The following is a 25,381-nucleotide window of genomic DNA, read 5'->3' as shown; positions in this document are numbered from 1 at the left end:
AAGCACTTGGTTCTCTATGTGATGATGGGTAACTTTATTGTATATACAGTCTACAAACAAATAAGAATTCATCAAAGAAACTAATATACTTTTTATAGCATTGTGTAATACAAACTGAGGAGTATTTTTTGATTTTTTTCACCTTGTTTAAAGCCATGTGATGTGGAATGTTGTTTGATGATTACAGACCAGCCTTACAGTGTAGCTTAATTTTGCATAAATAATGGTCTAATTAGCAAAGTGCAACACAATCATCAGAATCATCAGAATCATATTGTGCAAAGTTAAAACACTCGTATGATTAAACTCATGTACAGATACATGGTGTATATAGAAATAACAAATTAAACAAATAACGTAATCTTGAAAAAAACATCTAAAATTTAACTAAAAGCAATGAAATAATTGGGGATACTGAAAAGGTGGTTGGGATTTATAACCTATAATTATACATAGTTTCTATTCTGGTTCAGATGAGGGTTTTTTTTATCATTGCCAGTTATAGTTTGATGTGTGTATCTCTTTTTTCTAAAATCATTCTGTAATATTACAAAGAGCTTCATGTAACACTATTGAATAAAGACAAAGGAAAGAAGATTGTCAACATTGAACAATTGATGGTTTCCATCTGGGTCTAACAGGTTTATTCCTGCTTTAACCATTATATTCCCAAAACCATGCAAGACTGGTTAATAGAATCCTCAAAACTTTCCTTAGGTGTGAATTAAGGGGGGATTTTCGAAAAAGTTCTGCACTTACAACTTAGTTTAGCTGCACCAGTGGCTTAAAAAGTTCAAAAAAACCTAAGCAAAAGTATCATTTTTCAAGCTTGGCGGTTGACCTCAATGATTAGTTTTCCCCGGTGTGTCCAATAAATGATTATCTTATCTTTACTTTGGCATCACACTGTTAAACTTGAGGTTTTTCAAAGCTTTTGGCGTTGCCTTGTTCTGAAAGATGTGTTTATTAAACCATCACAGATTTGGGGTGATCACCTCGAAAGTACACGACCGCAGAAACCCAGAGAGGCATAGCGGTGGAATTCCTGTCTATATTCCCCCTAGAAGTGGGGGAACTAAAAGAATAGAGCCCATTCACAGCGTTCCACTCAAGCGGCACTCCAACACTAATGGAGATTGACATGAAGAAAGGCGACAAGTTGTTTTCACATGCGTCGCCTCTTTTCACCACTTTGCCGAGAGGCGTAATCCAGACACTCTTGGTGCTCTAGAAATAGGCAGAATTGGATGTGCTTGTTTTTGTGGAGTGGAGAAACAAACGTGTCTCATTAGGAGTGTGCGTAATTACAATCCTGCCGCATTGTTATTGCGAGGATAGTCGCTCAGTCTGCCGATTGGCAGACATTGGGGAAGGACAATAAGAGTAATTGTGGAATTTTTCATATATATAAAAAGGATAATGATTAAACTCCCCGACAAGGGACATTATTCATCCAAAAAAAGCTGTGAATTTATACTGAACATCAATCATGGACTCTTTCTGAAAGGCATTTGGCGAATGTCTTTGCTTCCAAATTGACAGCAGTGAGGGGAAAACGCACAAAAGAAGCACGGCACAGCAGACTTGAATGAGTTAAGCGTAGAAGAACTTGCAAGGAATGTTTCCCAGAAGAATGGAAGCTGTTATATATCAAAGTACTACATATTTTTTTCCATCCATTAATGCTTTCCTCGAGCAACTATTTTTCCTATTAGAGCTGATCTGGGGCAAAGGGCCGGGATACCCTCGGGATTGGTCGCCAATTAGAAAGCATACAAGCATGGGGAGGAATATTCAAACCATTTGGAAGATATTCTAACCATATATGCCAATAAAATATGGTTGTCTGAATGCACTATGTGACACTCATTGAAATAAAGGCAATTAAAAGAACCCAACACCATGACTGAAACCACAGGCTGCTTTCCAATGAACTAAATGTTAGCCAAGTGAAAGACAGGGGGAAAGATTACATGTTAGATATTGTGTATATTTAATCCCATGCAATTGCCTTCAGGCAGAGACAATTAAAATACAAATTCTCAATTCATTATCTATTTGGACTGTTTTCAGGCTGCCTGCAGGGAATTAAAAGTCACATATAATGCATTTGGACATGAAACAGATGTCTTATCTTAGTAAGTCCATATTTTCTTTCCAGTGCAGCAAACCACTGTTCGAAATTCATCCAACATTTTCTGGGGGGGAAAAAAAGGCCTCTCGGTCATTCAAAATGTCGGTGTTTAAAAACCAGTGAGTGGCATTACTCCAAAACTCTGAATATCTTGCCAGTACAGCAAGTAGGATTAGCTTTTTCTGCTTTTCTGTTGTGATGGTTTGATGATTATTCTATGCCCTCACATGAGTAGTATGATTATGACTTTACTACTCAGTTTCTTAATGAACACTGTTCAATTCACAAAACACCTCTGTTAAAGGAGGAATCACAGTAGATGTTGTAGACCACAGGTGTCAAAGTGGCAGCCCGGGGGCCAACTCTGGCCCGTCGCATCATTTTGTGTGGCCCGGGAAAGTAAATCATGAGTGCCGACTTTCTGTTTTTGGATCAAATTAAAATGAAGAGCATAGATGTATATTAAATATCCTAATTTTCCCCCTTTTAAATCGATAATTGCTATTTTTTAATCCATATTTTCTTTGTTTTTATTTCAAAAATCATTTTGTAAAATCGAAAAAATATATTTAAAAAAGCTAAAATAAACATTGTTTTAGATCTATAAAAAAACTGAATATTCAGGGTCTTTAATCCAGTTCATTAATCCATTTATGAAAAAAAATATCTAAATATTATATCTAAAATGGTCCGGCCCACAGGAAAATCGAGTTGACGTTAAAGCAGCGACCCGCGAACCAATCCGAATTTGACACCCTTGTTGTAGACATTATTTTGCTTGTTTGCTAAATGTTCATTTCTTTTTATCTTGAAATAGAAAATAGGAAATAATAGACAGGATACATTTGCTTATTTGGTGCTTGCAAGCCTGAGTTTTGTGGCTGAATGATGTAAAAACTAGTAGAATCTAAAAAAAAAACATGCTTTAGGAAATTAATGGAAGGCCAAAATACTTCACCATTGGGCAAGAGTAGCAAATGGGAACTGGTCCCAAGTGGGTTCAAGACAGCTTTGTGTAAAGTCCATTACAAGCCAGAGCTATGTATTAATTATGACTTCCTTTAATACTCTTTTACCTACTTGGAGTGGAGAGCTTCTCTTGAGGTGTACATGCCAAATGGGGGTGTCAAAACAACTTAGTTGCTGTCAAAAATGCTTCCAAACTAAGCCTTTCTTAGCAGAGACGTACAGAGGCGCCTCTGCATGATACGTTCAGAAAGAGGTGGAGGCATGTACAGCATTCAAAGCATTTCTCATATGGTGCACACACACACTCACGTACGTACACACACGCACACACAAGCTGAAAACTGAAGCAATGTGACTCACTCTAGTGTGAAAGCACAAAACAGAGGTGGGAGGATGACATCACAACCCCCTGCAGAGAGGGGAAAAAAAGGCCTAACAGTTGGACACTATTCAAGCATACATATATAGGACCCCAGACAACACACACTTACACACACAAATACGTGTAGACATGCTCCCACTCCTCCTCCGTTGCCCCTCACATGTAAGCACATGGTGGATTTTCTCACTAGAAGTAGTGCATATTGTCATGAAGAGTCACTCCAGGTGTTAGGTTGTGGATTCCCAAACTCACACGAGGTGGGGGAGGGGGGTTAGTGGAGGCTGACGTACACGCTTTGACAGGATTTCATGGAGCCGGGGTTGGAAAATAAGACGGTAGCGTGCAACAGATGTTGAGAAGCGTCATCTCTTTTCTCATGAGTTGTTTGGTCCGAGGATGTGCACGAGATTGCTTGGCCTGCCTGCACCTGAAAGGACAGCTCATATAAAGGAGCATCAGTCACTGTCTTAGACCCCCACCAGCACCGCCAACCCCGTCACCACCAACACCATCACAGTACATTCCGCATTCAAGTGAAAGAACACTTGCACACTCAGTCACTCTAATGCGATTGAGGAGAAGGCGGGAAGATTAGAGCTTGATCTCAAAGACAAGTTGCTGAGTGCAGTGATTCACCACCAAAAGCAGATTGGGGGTTTTGGGTGGGGGTGGCAGAAAAGAACTAATCCAAATGGATGCTTTATTTGAGGGATAGAATGAATTTCTCGTGTTCTTGTGATCACAAATGATTTTATCAACACGTGTAACATGTGAGTAAATCTGGAGGGAACTCAGATGAGAAAAGTGGTGATAATTTCAAAGTTGGGGAGACAAAATAGTTGCCAGGTCCCCCAATAAACAGCAAAGCGTGTATAAATGTATTTTAATACAGAACGCCTGACTCTCAAATTTAATAGTAGTTTCATGCAGAAGATAAAGAATGTATGACTTACTACTGTTATATTCTCCATCTACATTTTGTTGCTGAAACATTTATGCCCAATCTGAGCTGAAAAGAAAACATGTAGGTCTATATCTTTCCGTATTGTGGTTATTTTAACATCAACATTGAATCGGGGGAGGCATTATAATGCTTGAAGTCTCTTTTTTAATGAATTGCTCCTCCTTTGGCCACTACTGGTTAATGTGATAAATTTTGACGACTGCGTGCAGTGAGTTTATTTCAAATTTAGCCGTTGAGAGCAAGAGGAATCTCTTTTTAAAGTCGTAATTTATTTTTATGACTTCTGACAGGGGGGTAATGCGAAAGATAATGATTAGCAATTTTAAAAAAGCAATGAGTTGTATCTATAAAAGAGCTTAGTCTGAAATAGGAACCTATTTGTATTAATGGTCAAAATCTCCCATTTTAAAATGCGTAATATCTATGTTTAGAATAAAGGATTAAACTAATCCTGTTGGACTTCTTTTTTTAAAAATCATTTTTTATCTTTTCAATTTCTATTATATATATATATATATATATATATACACACGCACACACACACGTACGTACGTACGTACGTACGTACGTACGTACGTACGTACGTACGTACGTACGTACGTACGTACGTACGTACGTACGTACGTACGTACGTACGTACGTACGTACGTACGTACGTACGTACGTACGTACGTACGTACGTACGTACGTACGTACGTACGTACGTACGTACGTACGTACGTACGTACGTACGTACGTACGTACGTACGTACGTACGTACGTACGTACGTACGTACGTACGTACGTACGTACGTACGTACGTACGTACGTACGTACGTACGTACGTACGTACGTACGTACGTACGTACGTACGTACGTACGTACGTACGTACGTACGTACGTACGTACGTACGTACGTACGTACGTACGTACGTACGTACGTACGTACGTACGTACGTACGTACGTACGTACGTACGTACGTACGTACGTACGTACGTACGTACGTACGTACGTACGTACGTACGTACGTACGTACGTACGTACGTACGTACGTACGTACGTACGTACGTACGTACGTACGTACGTACGTACGTACGTACGTACGTACGTACGTACGTACGTACGTACGTACGTACGTACGTACGTACGTACGTACGTACGTACGTACGTACGTACGTACGTACGTACGTACGTACGTACGTACGTACGTACGTACGTACGTACGTACGTACGTACGTACGTACGTACGTACGTACGTACGTACGTACGTACGTACGTACGTACGTACGTACGTACGTACGTACGTACGTACGTACGTACGTACGTACGTACGTACGTACGTACGTACGTACGTACGTACGTACGTACGTACGTACGTACGTACGTACGTACGTACGTACGTACGTACGTACGTACGTACGTACGTACGTACGTACGTACGTACGTACGTACGTACGTACGTACGTACGTACGTACGTACGTACGTACGTACGTACGTACGTACGTACGTACGTACGTACGTACGTACGTACGTACGTACGTACGTACGTACGTACGTACGTACGTACGTACGTACGTACGTACGTACGTACGTACGTACGTACGTACGTACGTACGTACGTACGTACGTACGTACGTACGTACGTACGTACGTACGTACGTACGTACGTACGTACGTACGTACGTACGTACGTACGTACGTACGTACGTACGTACGTACGTATGTATGTATGTATGTATGTATGTATGTATGTATGTATGTATGTATGTATGTATGTATGTATGTATGTATGTATGTATGTATGTATGTATGTATGTACGTACGTACGTACGTACGTACGTACGTACGTACGTACGTACGTATGTATGTATGTATGTATGTATGTATGTATGTATGTATGTATGTATGTATGTATGTATGTATGTATGTATGTATGTATGTATGTATGTATGTATGTATGTATGTATGTATGTATGTATGTATGTATGTATGTATGTATGTATGTATGTATGTATGTATGTATGTATGTATGTATGTATGTATGTATGTATGTATGTATGTATGTATGTATGTATGTATGTATGTATGTATGTATGTATGTATGTATGTATGTATGTATGTATGTATGTATGTATGTATGTATGTATGTATGTATGTATGTATGTATGTATGTATGTATGTATGTATGTATGTATGTATGTATGTATGTATGTATGTATGTATGTATGTATGTATGTATGTATGTATGTATGTATGTATGTATGTATGTATGTATGTATGTATGTATGTATGTATGTATGTATGTATGTATGTATGTATGTATGTATGTATGTATGTATGTATGTATGTATGTATGTATGTATGTATGTATGTATGTATGTATGTATGTATGTATGTATGTATGTATGTATGTATGTATGTATGTATGTATGTATGTATGTATGTATGTATGTATGTATGTATGTATGTATGTATGTATGTATGTATGTATGTATGTATGTATGTATGTATGTATGTATGTATGTATGTATGTATGTATGTATGTATGTATGTATGTATGTATGTATGTATGTATGTATGTATGTATGTATGTATGTATGTATGTATGTATGTATGTATGTATGTATGTATGTATGTATGTATGTATGTATGTATGTATGTATGTATGTATGTATGTATGTATGTATGTATGTATGTATGTATGTATGTATGTATGTATGTATGTATGTATGTATGTATGTATGTATGTATGTATGTATGTATGTATGTATGTATGTATGTATGTATGTATGTATGTATGTATGTATGTATGTATGTATGTATGTATGTATGTATGTATGTATGTATGTATGTATGTATGTATGTATGTATGTATGTATGTATGTATGTATGTATGTATGTATGTATGTATGTATGTATGTATGTATGTATGTATGTATGTATGTATGTATGTATGTATGTATGTATGTATGTATGTATGTATGTATGTATGTATGTATGTATGTATGTATGTATGTATGTATGTATGTATGTATGTATGTATGTATGTATGTATGTATGTATGTATGTATGTATGTATGTATGTATGTATGTATGTATGTATGTATGTATGTATGTATGTATGTATGTATGTATGTATGTATGTATGTATGTATGTATGTATGTATGTATGTATGTATGTATGTATGTATGTATGTATGTATGTATGTATGTATGTATGTATGTATGTATGTATGTATGTATGTATGTATGTATGTATGTATGTATGTATGTATGTATGTATGTATGTATGTATGTATGTATGTATGTATGTATGTATGTATGTATGTATGTATGTATGTATGTATGTATGTATGTATGTATGTATGTATGTATGTATGTATGTATGTATGTATGTATGTATGTATGTATGTATGTATGTATGTATGTATGTATGTATGTATGTATGTATGTATGTATGTATGTATGTATGTATGTATGTATGTATGTATGTATGTATGTATGTATGTATGTATGTATGTATGTATGTATGTATGTATGTATGTATGTATGTATGTATGTATGTATGTATGTATGTATGTATGTATGTATGTATGTATGTATGTATGTATGTATGTATGTATGTATGTATGTATGTATGTATGTATGTATGTATGTATGTATGTATGTATGTATGTATGTATGTATGTATGTATGTATGTATGTATGTATGTATGTATGTATGTATGTATGTATGTATGTATGTATGTATGTATGTATGTATGTATGTATGTATGTATGTATGTATGTATGTATGTATGTATGTATGTATGTATGTATGTATGTATGTATGTATGTATGTATGTATGTATGTATGTATGTATGTATGTATGTATGTATGTATGTATGTATGTATGTATGTATGTATGTATGTATGTATGTATGTATGTATGTATGTATGTATGTATGTATGTATGTATGTATGTATGTATGTATGTATGTATGTATGTATGTATGTATGTATGTATGTATGTATGTATGTATGTATGTATGTATGTATGTATGTATGTATGTATGTATGTATGTATGTATGTATGTATGTATGTATGTATGTATGTATGTATGTATGTATGTATGTATGTATGTATGTATGTATGTATGTATGTATGTATGTATGTATGTATGTATGTATGTATGTATGTATGTATGTATGTATGTATGTATGTATGTATGTATGTATGTATGTATGTATGTATGTATGTATGTATGTATGTATGTATGTATGTATGTATGTATGTATGTATGTATGTATGTATGTATGTATGTATGTATGTATGTATGTATGTATGTATGTATGTATGTATGTATGTATGTATGTATGTATGTATGTATGTATGTATGTATGTATGTATGTATGTATGTATGTATGTATGTATGTATGTATGTATGTATGTATGTATGTATGTATGTATGTATGTATGTATGTATGTATGTATGTATGTATGTATGTATGTATGTATGTATGTATGTATGTATGTATGTATGTATGTATGTATGTATGTATGTATGTATGTATGTATGTATGTATGTATGTATGTATGTATGTATGTATGTATGTATGTATGTATGTATGTATGTATGTATGTATGTATGTATGTATGTATGTATGTATGTATGTATGTATGTATGTATGTATGTATGTATGTATGTATGTATGTATGTATGTATGTATGTATGTATGTATGTATGTATGTATGTATGTATGTATGTATGTATGTATGTATGTATGTATGTATGTATGTATGTATGTATGTATGTATGTATGTATGTATGTATGTATGTATGTATGTATGTATGTATGTATGTATGTATGTATGTATGTATGTATGTATGTATGTATGTATGTATGTATGTATGTATGTATGTATGTATGTATGTATGTATGTATGTATGTATGTATGTATGTATGTATGTATGTATGTATGTATGTATGTATGTATGTATGTATGTATGTATGTATGTATGTATGTATGTATGTATGTATGTATGTATGTATGTATGTATGTATGTATGTATGTATGTATGTATGTATGTATGTATGTATGTATGTATGTATGTATGTATGTATGTATGTATGTATGTATGTATGTATGTATGTATGTATGTATGTATGTATGTATGTATGTATGTATGTATGTATGTATGTATGTATGTATGTATGTATGTATGTATGTATGTATGTATGTATGTATGTATGTATGTATGTATGTATGTATGTATGTATGTATGTATGTATGTATGTATGTATGTATGTATGTATGTATGTATGTATGTATGTATGTATGTATGTATGTATGTATGTATGTATGTATGTATGTATGTATGTATGTATGTATGTATGTATGTATGTATGTATGTATGTATGTATGTATGTATGTATGTATGTATGTATGTATGTATGTATGTATGTATGTATGTATGTATGTATGTATGTATGTATGTATGTATGTATGTATGTATGTATGTATGTATGTATGTATGTATGTATGTATGTATGTATGTATGTATGTATGTATGTATGTATGTATGTATGTATGTATGTATGTATGTATGTATGTATGTATGTATGTATGTATGTATGTATGTATGTATGTATGTATGTATGTATGTATGTATGTATGTATGTATGTATGTATGTATGTATGTATGTATGTATGTATGTATGTATGTATGTATGTATGTATGTATGTATGTATGTATGTATGTATGTATGTATGTATGTATGTATGTATGTATGTATGTATGTATGTATGTATGTATGTATGTATGTATGTATGTATGTATGTATGTATGTATGTATGTATGTATGTATGTATGTATGTATGTATGTATGTATGTATGTATGTATGTATGTATGTATGTATGTATGTATGTATGTATGTATGTATGTATGTATGTATGTATGTATGTATGTATGTATGTATGTATGTATGTATGTATGTATGTATGTATGTATGTATGTATGTATGTATGTATGTATGTATGTATGTATGTATGTATGTATGTATGTATGTATGTATGTATGTATGTATGTATGTATGTATGTATGTATGTATGTATGTATGTATGTATGTATGTATGTATGTATGTATGTATGTATGTATGTATGTATGTATGTATGTATGTATGTATGTATGTATGTATGTATGTATGTATGTATGTATGTATGTATGTATGTATGTATGTATGTATGTATGTATGTATGTATGTATGTATGTATGTATGTATGTATGTATGTATGTATGTATGTATGTATGTATGTATGTATGTATGTATGTATGTATGTATGTATGTATGTATGTATGTATGTATGTATGTATGTATGTATGTATGTATGTATGTATGTATGTATGTATGTATGTATGTATGTATGTATGTATGTATGTATGTATGTATGTATGTATGTATGTATGTATGTATGTATGTATGTATGTATGTATGTATGTATGTATGTATGTATGTATGTATGTATGTATGTATGTATGTATGTATGTATGTATGTATGTATGTATGTATGTATGTATGTATGTATGTATGTATGTATGTATGTATGTATGTATGTATGTATGTATGTATGTATGTATGTATGTATGTATGTATGTATGTATGTATGTATGTATGTATGTATGTATGTATGTATGTATGTATGTATGTATGTATGTATGTATGTATGTATGTATGTATGTATGTATGTATGTATGTATGTATGTATGTATGTATGTATGTATGTATGTATGTATGTATGTATGTATGTATGTATGTATGTATGTATGTATGTATGTATGTATGTATGTATGTATGTATGTATGTATGTATGTATGTATGTATGTATGTATGTATGTATGTATGTATGTATGTATGTATGTATGTATGTATGTATGTATGTATGTATGTATGTATGTATGTATGTATGTATGTATGTATGTATGTATGTATGTATGTATGTATGTATGTATGTATGTATGTATGTATGTATGTATGTATGTATGTATGTATGTATGTATGTATGTATGTATGTATGTATGTATGTATGTATGTATGTATGTATGTATGTATGTATGTATGTATGTATGTATGTATGTATGTATGTATGTATGTATGTATGTATGTATGTATGTATGTATGTATGTATGTATGTATGTATGTATGTATGTATGTATGTATGTATGTATGTATGTATGTATGTATGTATGTATGTATGTATGTATGTATGTATGTATGTATGTATGTATGTATGTATGTATGTATGTATGTATGTATGTATGTATGTATGTATGTATGTATGTATGTATGTATGTATGTATGTATGTATGTATGTATGTATGTATGTATGTATGTATGTATGTATGTATGTATGTATGTATGTATGTATGTATGTATGTATGTATGTATGTATGTATGTATGTATGTATGTATGTATGTATGTATGTATGTATGTATGTATGTATGTATGTATGTATGTATGTATGTATGTATGTATGTATGTATGTATGTATGTATGTATGTATGTATGTATGTATGTATGTATGTATGTATGTATGTATGTATGTATGTATGTATGTATGTATGTATGTATGTATGTATGTATGTATGTATGTATGTATGTATGTATGTATGTATGTATGTATGTATGTATGTATGTATGTATGTATGTATGTATGTATGTATGTATGTATGTATGTATGTATGTATGTATGTATGTATGTATGTATGTATGTATGTATGTATGTATGTATGTATGTATGTATGTATGTATGTATGTATGTATGTATGTATGTATGTATGTATGTATGTATGTATGTATGTATGTATGTATGTATGTATGTATGTATGTATGTATGTATGTATGTATGTATGTATGTATGTATGTATGTATGTATGTATGTATGTATGTATGTATGTATGTATGTATGTATGTATGTATGTATGTATGTATGTATGTATGTATGTATGTATGTATGTATGTATGTATGTATGTATGTATGTATGTATGTATGTATGTATGTATGTATGTATGTATGTATGTATGTATGTATGTATGTATGTATGTATGTATGTATGTATGTATGTATGTATGTATGTATGTATGTATGTATGTATGTATGTATGTATGTATGTATGTATGTATGTATGTATGTATGTATGTATGTATGTATGTATGTATGTATGTATGTATGTATGTATGTATGTATGTATGTATGTATGTATGTATGTATGTATGTATGTATGTATGTATGTATGTATGTATGTATGTATGTATGTATGTATGTATGTATGTATGTATGTATGTATGTATGTATGTATGTATGTATGTATGTATGTATGTATGTATGTATGTATGTATGTATGTATGTATGTATGTATGTATGTATGTATGTATGTATGTATGTATGTATGTATGTATGTATGTATGTATGTATGTATGTATGTATGTATGTATGTATGTATGTATGTATGTATGTATGTATGTATGTATGTATGTATGTATGTATGTATGTATGTATGTATGTATGTATGTATGTATGTATGTATGTATGTATGTATGTATGTATGTATGTATGTATGTATGTATGTATGTATGTATGTATGTATGTATGTATGTATGTATGTATGTATGTATGTATGTATGTATGTATGTATGTATGTATGTATGTATGTATGTATGTATGTATGTATGTATGTATGTATGTATGTATGTATGTATGTATGTATGTATGTATGTATGTATGTATGTATGTATGTATGTATGTATGTATGTATGTATGTATGTATGTATGTATGTATGTATGTATGTATGTATGTATGTATGTATGTATGTATGTATGTATGTATGTATGTATGTATGTATGTATGTATGTATGTATGTATGTATGTATGTATGTATGTATGTATGTATGTATGTATGTATGTATGTATGTATGTATGTATGTATGTATGTATGTATGTATGTATGTATGTATGTATGTATGTATGTATGTATGTATGTATGTATGTATGTATGTATGTATGTATGTATGTATGTATGTATGTATGTATGTATGTATGTATGTATGTATGTATGTATGTATGTATGTATGTATGTATGTATGTATGTATGTATGTATGTATGTATGTATGTATGTATGTATGTATGTATGTATGTATGTATGTATGTATGTATGTATGTATGTATGTATGTATGTATGTATGTATGTATGTATGTATGTATGTATGTATGTATGTATGTATGTATGTATGTATGTATGTATGTATGTATGTATGTATGTATGTATGTATGTATGTATGTATGTATGTATGTATGTATGTATGTATGTATGTATGTATGTATGTATGTATGTATGTATGTATGTATGTATGTATGTATGTATGTATGTATGTATGTATGTATGTATGTATGTATGTATGTATGTATGTATGTATGTATGTATGTATGTATGTATGTATGTATGTATGTATGTATGTATGTATGTATGTATGTATGTATGTATGTATGTATGTATGTATGTATGTATGTATGTATGTATGTATGTATGTATGTATGTATGTATGTATGTATGTATGTATGTATGTATGTATGTATGTATGTATGTATGTATGTATGTATGTATGTATGTATGTATGTATGTATGTATGTATGTATGTATGTATGTATGTATGTATGTATGTATGTATGTATGTATGTATGTATGTATGTATGTATGTATGTATGTATGTATGTATGTATGTATGTATGTATGTATGTATGTATGTATGTATGTATGTATGTATGTATGTATGTATGTATGTATGTATGTATGTATGTATGTATGTATGTATGTATGTATGTATGTATGTATGTATGTATGTATGTATGTATGTATGTATGTATGTATGTATGTATGTATGTATGTATGTATGTATGTATGTATGTATGTATGTATGTATGTATGTATGTATGTATGTATGTATGTATGTATGTATGTATGTATGTATGTATGTATGTATGTATGTATGTATGTATGTATGTATGTATGTATGTATGTATGTATGTATGTATGTATGTATGTATGTATGTATGTATGTATGTATGTATGTATGTATGTATGTATGTATGTATGTATGTATGTATGTATGTATGTATGTATGTATGTATGTATGTATGTATGTATGTATGTATGTATGTATGTATGTATGTATGTATGTATGTATGTATGTATGTATGTATGTATGTATGTATGTATGTATGTATGTATGTATGTATGTATGTATGTATGTATGTATGTATGTATGTATGTATGTATGTATGTATGTATGTATGTATGTATGTATGTATGTATGTATGTATGTATGTATGTATGTATGTATGTATGTATGTATGTATGTATGTATGTATGTATGTATGTATGTATGTATGTATGTATGTATGTATGTATGTATGTATGTATGTATGTATGTATGTATGTATGTATGTATGTATGTATGTATGTATGTATGTATGTATGTATGTATGTATGTATGTATGTATGTATGTATGTATGTATGTATGTATGTATGTATGTATGTATGTATGTATGTATGTATGTATGTATGTATGTATGTATGTATGTATGTATGTATGTATGTATGTATGTATGTATGTATGTATGTATGTATGTATGTATGTATGTATGTATGTATGTATGTATGTATGTATGTATGTATGTATGTATGTATGTATGTATGTATGTATGTATGTATGTATGTATGTATGTATGTATGTATGTATGTATGTATGTATGTATGTATGTATGTATGTATGTATGTATGTATGTATGTATGTATGTATGTATGTATGTATGTATGTATGTATGTATGTATGTATGTATGTATGTATGTATATATATATATATATATATATATATATAATGTGTAGTGTGTATAATGTGTAGGGTGTATAATGTGTAGGGTGTATGGGTGTATGTGTGTATGTGTGTGTGTGTATGTGTGTATATCTGTTAGATATATATACACATATATACATATATATATATACACATATACATACACATACATATACACACACACATATACTCGGTTCAGTTTGCACATCCTATATGTGGGAAGAAAAGATGGTCAAAAGCTTTGAGTGGCTATTCAGCCTGAACACCCACACGACTCGATCTCAAATTGTGATATACAGTCTACAGTACTTCCTCCCATGATGCCATTAAGCTCCAGCATTCTAAGGCTGGTTATTGCGTCTGGATTGGTTGGAAGGAAGTGCCATCCGCTAATTAAAATTGTGCGTCCGGTGTTAACGGATTAGTAGCATGTGCTTGCTTGCCTGTAGTTTTTACTCCTCTGGGAAATCGAGTCTGTGGACTCGAATTACTTCTCTGCATGAAAATGAGATTTGCATTTTTGCTCGCTTGATTGCACATTATGTTATATAGCCATCAAGATATTTAAATTTTTTACATTTCGAATTCAATGGCAAAATAATGACTACTGATGTGATAGTCTTACCAGCACAAAAATACACAAAATAATATAATATAAAACACAAAATAAATGCCTTTAGGTGGATGTCCTTTTACAAAAATAAATAAATATACTGTATCCAACTATGAGCATGTCTCCCTATAACATACACCTGGAAAAAATAAACATTGAATTGAATTCACATTTAGAATTACCTCTAATATAGTGCAACACAATTATATTAAATTGTATTAAATTATAATGTGTCTTATCATTTTTAACAGCAACCTGGTAGTGTAGTGGTTCACCTGCCTGACTTCGGTGCGGGCTCGATTCCCGCTTGTGCCGGTATAATCGTGAATGAGAATGGTCATCTGTATCTCTGTGTGCTCTAAGGCTGACTGGCGACCAGTCTGGGATGTAGTCTGCCTTGTGCCCCAAGTCAGCTGGGATTGGCTCCAGCAACCCTTACGAGGATGGGAGGTAAAGTAGATGAATGAATGGATTTTTAACAAAGGATGATGGTGATGATTATCATGCATCCTAACCACTCATCCACAATGACGCTGTCACTAGAGAATACATATCAAATTTCTATCTGATTTGTCCATAAATACCAAAGTAGCAATTAGTTAGTCTCCTCCCCTAAAAGAACAACAACAATGTAATATTCTGAGACCTCCCTCTAAAAACAAATGCAATGACCCCACACTGGTGAACTATTTTCAGAACAAGCCTAGAGCCATGCATGTGGTCCTTGTGAGCCAAAAAGTGCCTGCAGGGACAATGCTGGAGACCCCTAACCATCCGTGTCATGTGTCATCTGTTGAATTATTCATTCGCTTATTGAGACATTCTCTCCCAAGTGTTCTTTACAGATATATTTCTTCTAAACATTTGCAAGTCTTAAATCCCTAAGCGCCGTGCATCCGTCCAACATGTTGTCATCTTATGTACTAAAGCTGTCAAATCAATGTGAATGGGGCTTGGGGGACAGTGGCTGTATCAAGGAGCATTAAATAGTCTACTCGATGTACTCCATTAGCTTACAAGCAGTTGTGTGGACATGCGTGGGTGATATGTGTCAGTGTATATGTGTGTGTCACTCAGCCTTGGCGCGAGATAACGAGCTGTCATATCAGTACCACATGCATATTCATGTGGATGTTAATGTCACCCCAGGCGCTTTAGTGAGTTGACAACATGAACAACTCAGATGAGGCGATGAACAAAAGCTTTGCAGGTTTTTTTGGCCCCCTTTCCCTGTCGACCAATTACAGCTTTAGCACCATCAGTTCCAGTAAATGCTTGAAATAGCTTCTTAAACTGGTGGAAGAAATGCAAAACAAGACAATGTGGATGGATGATTGTGCATCTAAAAGCATGAATTTGTGTTGAAAATCAATGTTGAAAATTATGGGATTTTTGTGCTTTTTCTGCCATCTACAGGTCAAAAGTGCAAGATGCATGGAAACCAGTGAATTAACAGTTGATATGGTAAAATATAGCTTTTTAAATAGACAGAGTGATCTTTTACTGCATTCATACTTCTCATCTCATCTCGTTTTCTGGACCGCTTTATCTTCATTAGGGTCACGGGGGGTGCTGGAGCCTATCCCAGATGACTTAGGCCCAGAGACGGGTGACACCATGAATCGGTGGCCAGCCAATCGCAGGGCGCAAGGAGACGGACAACCATGCACACTCACACCCATACCTAGGGGCAATTTAGAGTGTCCAATCAGCCTACCATGCATGTTTTTGGAATGTGGGAGGAAACCGGAGTACCCGGAGGAAACCCATGCAGGCCCGGGGAGAACATGCCAACTCCACACAGGTGGACATGACCTGGATTTGAACCCGGGACCCCAGAGCTGTGAGGCCGACACGGTAACATATATAAATATATTTAAAAAAAAAAAAAAACAATGTGTAGTTTCTAAAAAATGAAAAAAATTACACAATATACGTGTAACAGGTGTATCAGAATCCAGGGGGAAAAATTCAGTACTTGCATACAAGGGCTTCAATTAATGACATCAAGCAACAAAATTAATTTAAAATCTTTTTTTAACGCTACCATGGGTGCAAATAGTAAGATGTACGTGAAAGGGAGTGAGAAAAGGTCAGAAATATTACTAGTGGTTGAATAGGACTCACTGGGGTGTCATAACGGGGGGGGAAAGACCAATAGTATATTTATAGGTGCTGTACATTGGGTCAATGGCCACTAAAAGTTATCCAAAATGTTTTTAGATGCTCCAATGGGAGTCACTAGAAAGTTGTAAAAGGGTGTTGAGATTAAGAAAAGAGCATAACAATTTCTAAGTACACAAAAGACAAGCTATTTCAAATGCTATTGGAATTTATGGCAATTTTATCAAGAGAGACAGAGAGTCTCTCCACTGATAAGAAAAGACCCATGAACGCAGTCTTAAATCTTTAAGTATTTACTCATAAACATCTGACAACATTTTTCCAAGAATAATATGCTGCACTCTGATTGTTCAATGTATTATACAGTATTTCCACAAATGCTAGTAAATTCAGTGTAAAGACGGAAGAAATTCTTCTCTTTTTTCACCCCACTTTTGCATTATAATTCCAGATCTTGCAATCCAGAACTTCATTCAACACCCCACACTTACCGGTACACATGCACGCACACACTCATGCTGTCATTTTCTGTCAACGGGTAGCAATTATGAAATAAGAATATGAAAAGGGATACGCACAAAGTGGATGTTCACTTTGCATCACTGGCTGAATGAATCATATGAATTGAATTTACATCCATCTGTCTTTTAACTTCACTGAAGTTACAACCAAATCAAATCTGCATGCAAAAACAATTTACTCGGTTCCAGGACGACTTTTTTATCTTTTAAATGTGGGCTCTGTAAAAATCTCATACTGGGACTCTACTGTGCTGATAAGTTTAAATAATAAGCAAATTCAGTTTTTGGGAAAACCATGCTAAACCTATTTTAAAAGGGACACATCAGCATTATACAACACATTTCGCACTATAAAATAAACCATATACTGTTTGGCTATAAATAAACACTTTTTAAATGACCTGGCGCAGGATCACAAACTGTGAATGCTAACAAATTTAACGAGCAACTAAAGAAAACCATCCCTGAATGTCTCCCTAGTGTGCACTTACATTATATATAGCACCCTTTTAGGGTATATTCCAACAATTACACCCACTGCATGAAATAGCTGAAAACGTACTAATATATTTACTCAGTGAAAAATATTGAAGAGATTGGTGAACGGCAATTGTAATTACAATTGTCATTTGCTCTGGAATAGCCATTTGAGCATTTTTCTCCTTGATTGTAAAATAACCTAGGCCTATTAGAAGGGCAACAACAGTGCATGCATATTTTGAATAACATCTTTAAACACATTTGTACAAACATGGTATTTTCCACACTTGATTTATTTCGCATTAATTCTATTTTTTTAATCTCATTGTTCATTTTGAAGCACTTATTACTCTATTTACCTGACTGCAACATCTTACTGTTTAATACTCTTTAATGTAACATGAACAAGAAGCTTAAAAACAGTACTTAATGATTCAATAAAAAATGTATTGAATTTAAATTATGTTTTTTAGCAAAATAAATGTTTGGGAAAAATAGTTGCAAATGATTAAATGCAACAATACTGTACTTAAGTGAAGTGTACTGGATCTTGTAAAAACAGCAATGTAACATTATAAGCAGTTCAAACATTTACCGAAATATGATTTTTACACAAAAATCATTGTGCTAGAAATCAATTAATCGAATAATATTACTGACTAGTAGTATTAGTGGGATATGCTACTAGTCCTCGTTTGACCAATTACGATTAATTGATTTACCATGCCAAAATAATCCAACTAGTTATTCATGTGTTCAAGCCTACTTTAAACTTGGAACCAAATATATCAATTAAATGCTCAAACAGCTTCACAAAAAAGTTGTCGGAGCAGTTATCTATATAGTATCTTGATAAGGAGGCTACCATTGAATTACCATTAAATGACACGTCTACTAGAGTCGTTGGGCTTGATCGTGTCACCAGTGAGGTTTAAATGAACATAAGGTCAAAATATGCACTTATTTTAATAATAATAATTCAAAAGATTTACTTGGACAGAGTCATTCTACTTTTGCATCATGGTCGACGTCGATTTGTACACTGACCTGAAGCTGGAGCTCAACAAATGCAAAAAAATGCTCAAACGGCTTATCATATGATTTCTCCCATGGTGACTGATGAGCAGGGACTATCAGTGTCATCACACACTCGGCCCACTTGTGTGCATCCAATGGAAATAGTTCAACTGATTGTGTTGTGTATTTTAACACCAGCAGCCTTTCCCCTGGTCGGCAGAACCACCGTCACACAGTCCCTCTTCTTCCTCCAGAACAGCCAGGTTCAATTCGTCAGTCAGAGAGATTCGCAAAAGATCCAGGTCTTTCTTGTTAGCTGCCAGCACCTGCTCGGCCAGCCGTGTAAAAGTCTTGAGGTATAACACAAAATCAAGGAGAGGCCGACAGTTATTAACTTGCTTTAAAACCAAGGCCATACGCCACAGTTTTTCTTTTAGTGCCACTAAAAATTCCAATGATGATAGTACTAATACATATCATGAGAAACGAACCAAGGGTTCTGCATTTTTGCTGCTGAAAACGGTCTCACCTCTGTTATGTTATGGTTGGTGAAGGCACTTGTCTCAAAAAAATCCATTCCATAAGCTCTTGCCAGCTGGAAGATAACATTAATAAATAAAGACTAGTTAATTCCTCTCACACATTCAAAACTGATGTAGTGGTGGAAAAGGATGTAATACTACTCATGAAATATTAACAATATTTGGCTTTCAGGTGGAAATTTAGGATGAACCTAAAATTCCTACTGACTTCTACAAGGTGAATTTGATTTTTGAACTCAAGTCCAACAGTTTAAAGTTGCAGTACCTTATCACAAAATATATTCCAAAACCTACAAATCAACTGAAGAACCCCAAGCTAGTACACTTGAGGGTAACATGTAAACACCACAATGACAAAAAAAGAACAATGTACTACTCTCACAATTAAATCAGGAATATATTAATAGTATATAATACATACATAGATAATATTTAATTAAAGACCTGTCATTTGTCTTTGAAAAAATGACCAGTTGGAAAATTAACCTCCAAATGTTGCTATGAATTTTACATTCAAACCAAAGTTTCACCAGCTGGGATAGGCCCCAGCACCCCCCGTGACCCTAATGAGGATGAAGCGGTTCAGAAAATAAAAGAATGAATGAATGTATAAGGGAAGAGGCCCACCTGGACTCCTTGCTCTGTGGGCACCTGCCTCTTGTCCACTTCATCCGACTTGTTCCCGACCAGGATTTTTTGGACCAGTTTTGGAGCGTACTAGCAATTAGACGATTGAAAAATTAGGAGTTTGACTAACTAAATACTAAATAGCAACTGGGGAATAATAAATGAAATACTTTGCTACCAGCAATTTCATTAAAAAGGACATAAAATAATTGAAAGTTCTGACTGGGACTCACTCACTTCATCCACATCACTGGCCCACTTCATAATGTGTTGGAAGGAGCGCTCACTTGTGATGTCGTAGACCAGAAAGATTCCCTGGGGAATAATGCAAGATTGAAAGATTTTAATTAAGACGCCAGTGAGCGTAGATCATTGTAAATTGCTTATCAATGGCCAGAGGAGGCATTAAAAGCAATACGATCTTTCAAATTTCATTATCCGTTTCCAGTAAATAGAAAATTCAATTCTAGCAGATTGGATGGTTTCTGCAGCCCTGCAGGCGCAACTCGACAGTCTGTGCTCGTTGTCAAGATTAACATCAAGACTTTTTTCCCTGAAAACCATCTTCTAATAAGGCCTTGAATAGAAAACAAAGATGCATCCATAGATAACAGTGGCCATTACTATTCATCCCACCCACTCTCTATTAGGCTTGTCCTCGTCAGGGTCATGTGGCACATGTAAACAAACAACACATAATTACTACCTGCGCTCGCCTGTAGTACTGTTTAGTGATGGTCTGGTAGCGTTCTTGGCCTGCAGTGTCCCTAAAAAAAAACAAATATTCACATACAGCAAGATCATGCAGACTCACGAAATGGAATAAGGACAACAAAATTGGTATTACATGAAGAGGATTTAAAAAGGACGAAAATACGGCATTACTTAACAACTCAATCCATCTCCATAGGGTGTGTCTGAATAATTTAGGGATGTAAAAGCGAACTGGAGTGATTCGTTTAATCCAAAATAGCCCTCAACCACTATTTTATGAGATCTACAATAGACAGCTATAAGCATTAATTAAAAAAACTACCATGTAAACCGGAAGAATTCGGTAACACGAGTGCACACACCATCAATACTTACCATATCTGAATACGCACTTTGATACCATCTATTAGCAATGTCTTCATTTTGAAGTCCATCCCTGTATGAAATAAAGTTTGAAATGTAAAAAAAAATGTTTAAAAACTTAGATAACCGCAAGAATATATATATATATATATATATATATATATATATATATATATATATATATATATATATATATATATATATATATATATATATATATATATATATATATATATATATTCTACAAAAAAACATAAATCCTTGAGATGCATCAAAGACAATCTGCTATATTGCTAAAATCAAAGACAATCTGCTATATTGCTAAAAGCACTGCAGCATTTGTTTATGTATCATATAATAAACTTATTTTTTTCACGTTAAAAACAACCCCAAGGTGACAAATGCAAATAAAAAATGAATATATATATCTCAACCAACTAATGTAAACAAAACTTATTTTTTTCACATGTTAAAAACAACCGCAAGGTGACAAATGTAAATAAAAATAGAATATATATATATATATATATTTAATGTACATTTGTCACCTTGCGGTTGTTTTTAACATGTGAAAAAAATACGTTTTGTTTACATTAGTTGGTGTAAACTTAATACATTTGGGAGTGTTCATCATTAGACATTATGAAATTTAAAAAAAAATCTTAATTAAATATTTTAAATCTTTGAGAACCAGTAAGCGGAATCTTAGTACGAACATGACCAGTTTTCCTCGTCTTCCTTCTAGTTATTAAATGTGAATCCATATTTTTTTTTGTTGCCAGCCTCAATGCCTCCAGGGACTAATGCCACTGAAGTCAATCAAAGCTAAAGCCACACCACTTTGAGAGTCCACAGTATTCCCCATGAAGTCAATTAACAGCTCATCTATGTTAAACAGACTCCTACCCAAGTGACCCAGCATCTCACTATGGGAGAAAAAAAAGGTATCGAGTCCAATTGATTCCCATTTTTACCAAAGAGGATTAAGGCCAGAGAGAAAAAGTCTCATTGAATTTCAGTAAAGAACACACTGCAGGAACAAGGCTGTGTGGTGGACTGCTCAGACAACTAACTTTATAGTGTTTAGACTGAATTTACTTTACTTAATATTCCGAAACTTTACTTTCCTTGAAAAATGCATCTAATTAAAGCCTGCCTTTAGGAGCTATGCCTTTCCCAAAGGTGAAAAAAAGTAAGCTTTTCAGCAGCTTATGTACTCTATTGTAACAATGGGAACACAACAATACAGCAGACTGCATTTAATGGAACATGGCAGCGCTTCACAATCAGCAGTGTGAGCGCCTTGAATAAACGAAGGGGAACAAATCCCAAAGTGACTTGACAAATGAAGTGAGCGTGTTCTAGCATTCAACATAGATGAGGTGGTGACATTTGTCAGGGTGTGAGGGGACATGGCTGCAGATGGTCGAATAGAAGCAGAGACGAATGGAGCAATGAACAAACTCCTATAGAAAAACATCTTGTCAGCTGTGACATTATCATTACTTCTGGAAACTGCAGCTTTATATCATGGTGAATCATCTGTTATTCATAATAAGAGATAATTATTGCATTAAAATAATCATGATGCAATACTTTCACCTGATTGTCAAAATTAAAAAAAAAACAATACAGTGATAAGGGGGGGTTGCAATAATAATAATCATTTATTAATTAATTTACTGTCTCGGTAAGTATCCTCACGAGGGTGACGGGGGTGCTGGAGCCTATCCCAGTCAACTTTGGGCATTGGGCAGTGGACACCCTGAATTGATTGCCAAATAAACACAGGGCATGAGACAAACAACCAATCAATTGCACACTCACTCATACCTAAGGACAATATAGAGTGTTCAATCAGCCAACCATTTATCTTTTTTGGGATGTTGGATGTTGCTAATTAAGTTCAAGCAGCATCTGCCTGTGGATCACACTTAATTGGGATACTTCATTAACATGACCTTCCCTGCACATTGCATTTAGACCTTTCAATAAAAAGCCATTTGGCCATCATTCCCTGACTTAATTTCACACTGGGGGCAAAGGGTTGCTAGATTACTGTAATAAAACACTCTAAAACATTCATTTCCTGTATCGCTTATCCTCACAAGGGTCACTGGAGCCTATCCCAGCCAACTACGGGAGGTAAACAGGGGACAGCCAATTCACCTGAATTGATTGCCAGCCAATCGCAGAGCACAACACAGAGAACCATTCACACTCATACTCATACCAAGGAGCAATTTAGAGTACCCAGAGAAAACCCAATTTGCCATTTTTTAATGCTGGTGCATGCAGAGAAATTATAATTAAAATAAAATCAAGCATAATAATTTGCAGCAAAATCAGTCATCTGTATTGCATTTAAATATGCATTGGGACAAAGGCAGCCTGCTAATTCTGCTTGGTTGTTACCTTAGAACATCTAGATTTTCAAAATATATGGACAGTGGCGCTTACCTATTGTTGAAATGTGGGATGGGTGAAATTGATTGTCGGTAAATCGGCAAAGCAAACATGTTTTTCCAACCCCAGAGTCTCCGAGAAGCAAGAGTCGGAAGAGCACATCATACTGCTTAGCCATGGTTTTGAATGAAAGAGAGGGAGGGGAGAATAAAAAGGTGACAGTCGGTTAACTCAGGGACGAATGGCTCCCTCTCCTCTCACGAGCCATGTTTGTTTCGATTGGCAACGTCAGAATTTGTGTCTTTTTTAAGACTGACTGGGGCAAAATAAGGATGCTCGATTCTTATGCCTGCGTCCTCTAGTGGGTGCGGTGAATCACTGTCAAGTTTAACGAACGACAGTTTGCGATTCCGGTTACTGCTTTTCACAATTTAAGATGTGCGTATGTTTATTAAAGTCATATGTTTTGTTTTTTCTTCATTTTGTAGAATGAAAAGTGTTTTTAAAGCGGTACAGTTACATTGTGTTGGAACTTTTATTTTAAAAACCCAAGGTTATGTTATTGCATGTGATGCCTATTGTACACGACTTTTAATTGGTGATTTTAGACAAAACAAGAATACAAGACGGAAACTACATCAAATAC

General features: G+C 33.5%; 1 protein-coding gene across 1 annotated transcript; it reads right to left on the bottom strand.

Moving 5' to 3' along the window:
• Positions 1-20,222: 20,222 nt before the first annotated feature.
• Positions 20,223-25,140, bottom strand: rab15 (RAB15, member RAS oncogene family). The gene is made up of 7 exons (XM_077586902.1): positions 24,790-25,140; positions 22,342-22,402; positions 21,959-22,019; positions 21,490-21,567; positions 21,253-21,342; positions 20,613-20,678; positions 20,223-20,433 (listed from the first exon to the last, which is right to left on the bottom strand). Exons 1-7 carry the CDS (start codon positions 24,911-24,913, stop codon positions 20,272-20,274), a joined length of 642 nt encoding a protein of 213 aa, XP_077443028.1. The 5' UTR covers positions 24,914-25,140; the 3' UTR covers positions 20,223-20,271.
• Positions 25,141-25,381: the final 241 nt, after the last annotated feature.

Source organism: Stigmatopora argus, chromosome 19 (genome assembly GCF_051989625.1).
Source record: "Stigmatopora argus isolate UIUO_Sarg chromosome 19, RoL_Sarg_1.0, whole genome shotgun sequence".
In the NCBI taxonomy this organism is placed as follows: Eukaryota; Metazoa; Chordata; class Actinopteri; order Syngnathiformes; family Syngnathidae; genus Stigmatopora; species Stigmatopora argus.
This window is presented reverse-complemented; position numbering and strand designations above follow the sequence as displayed.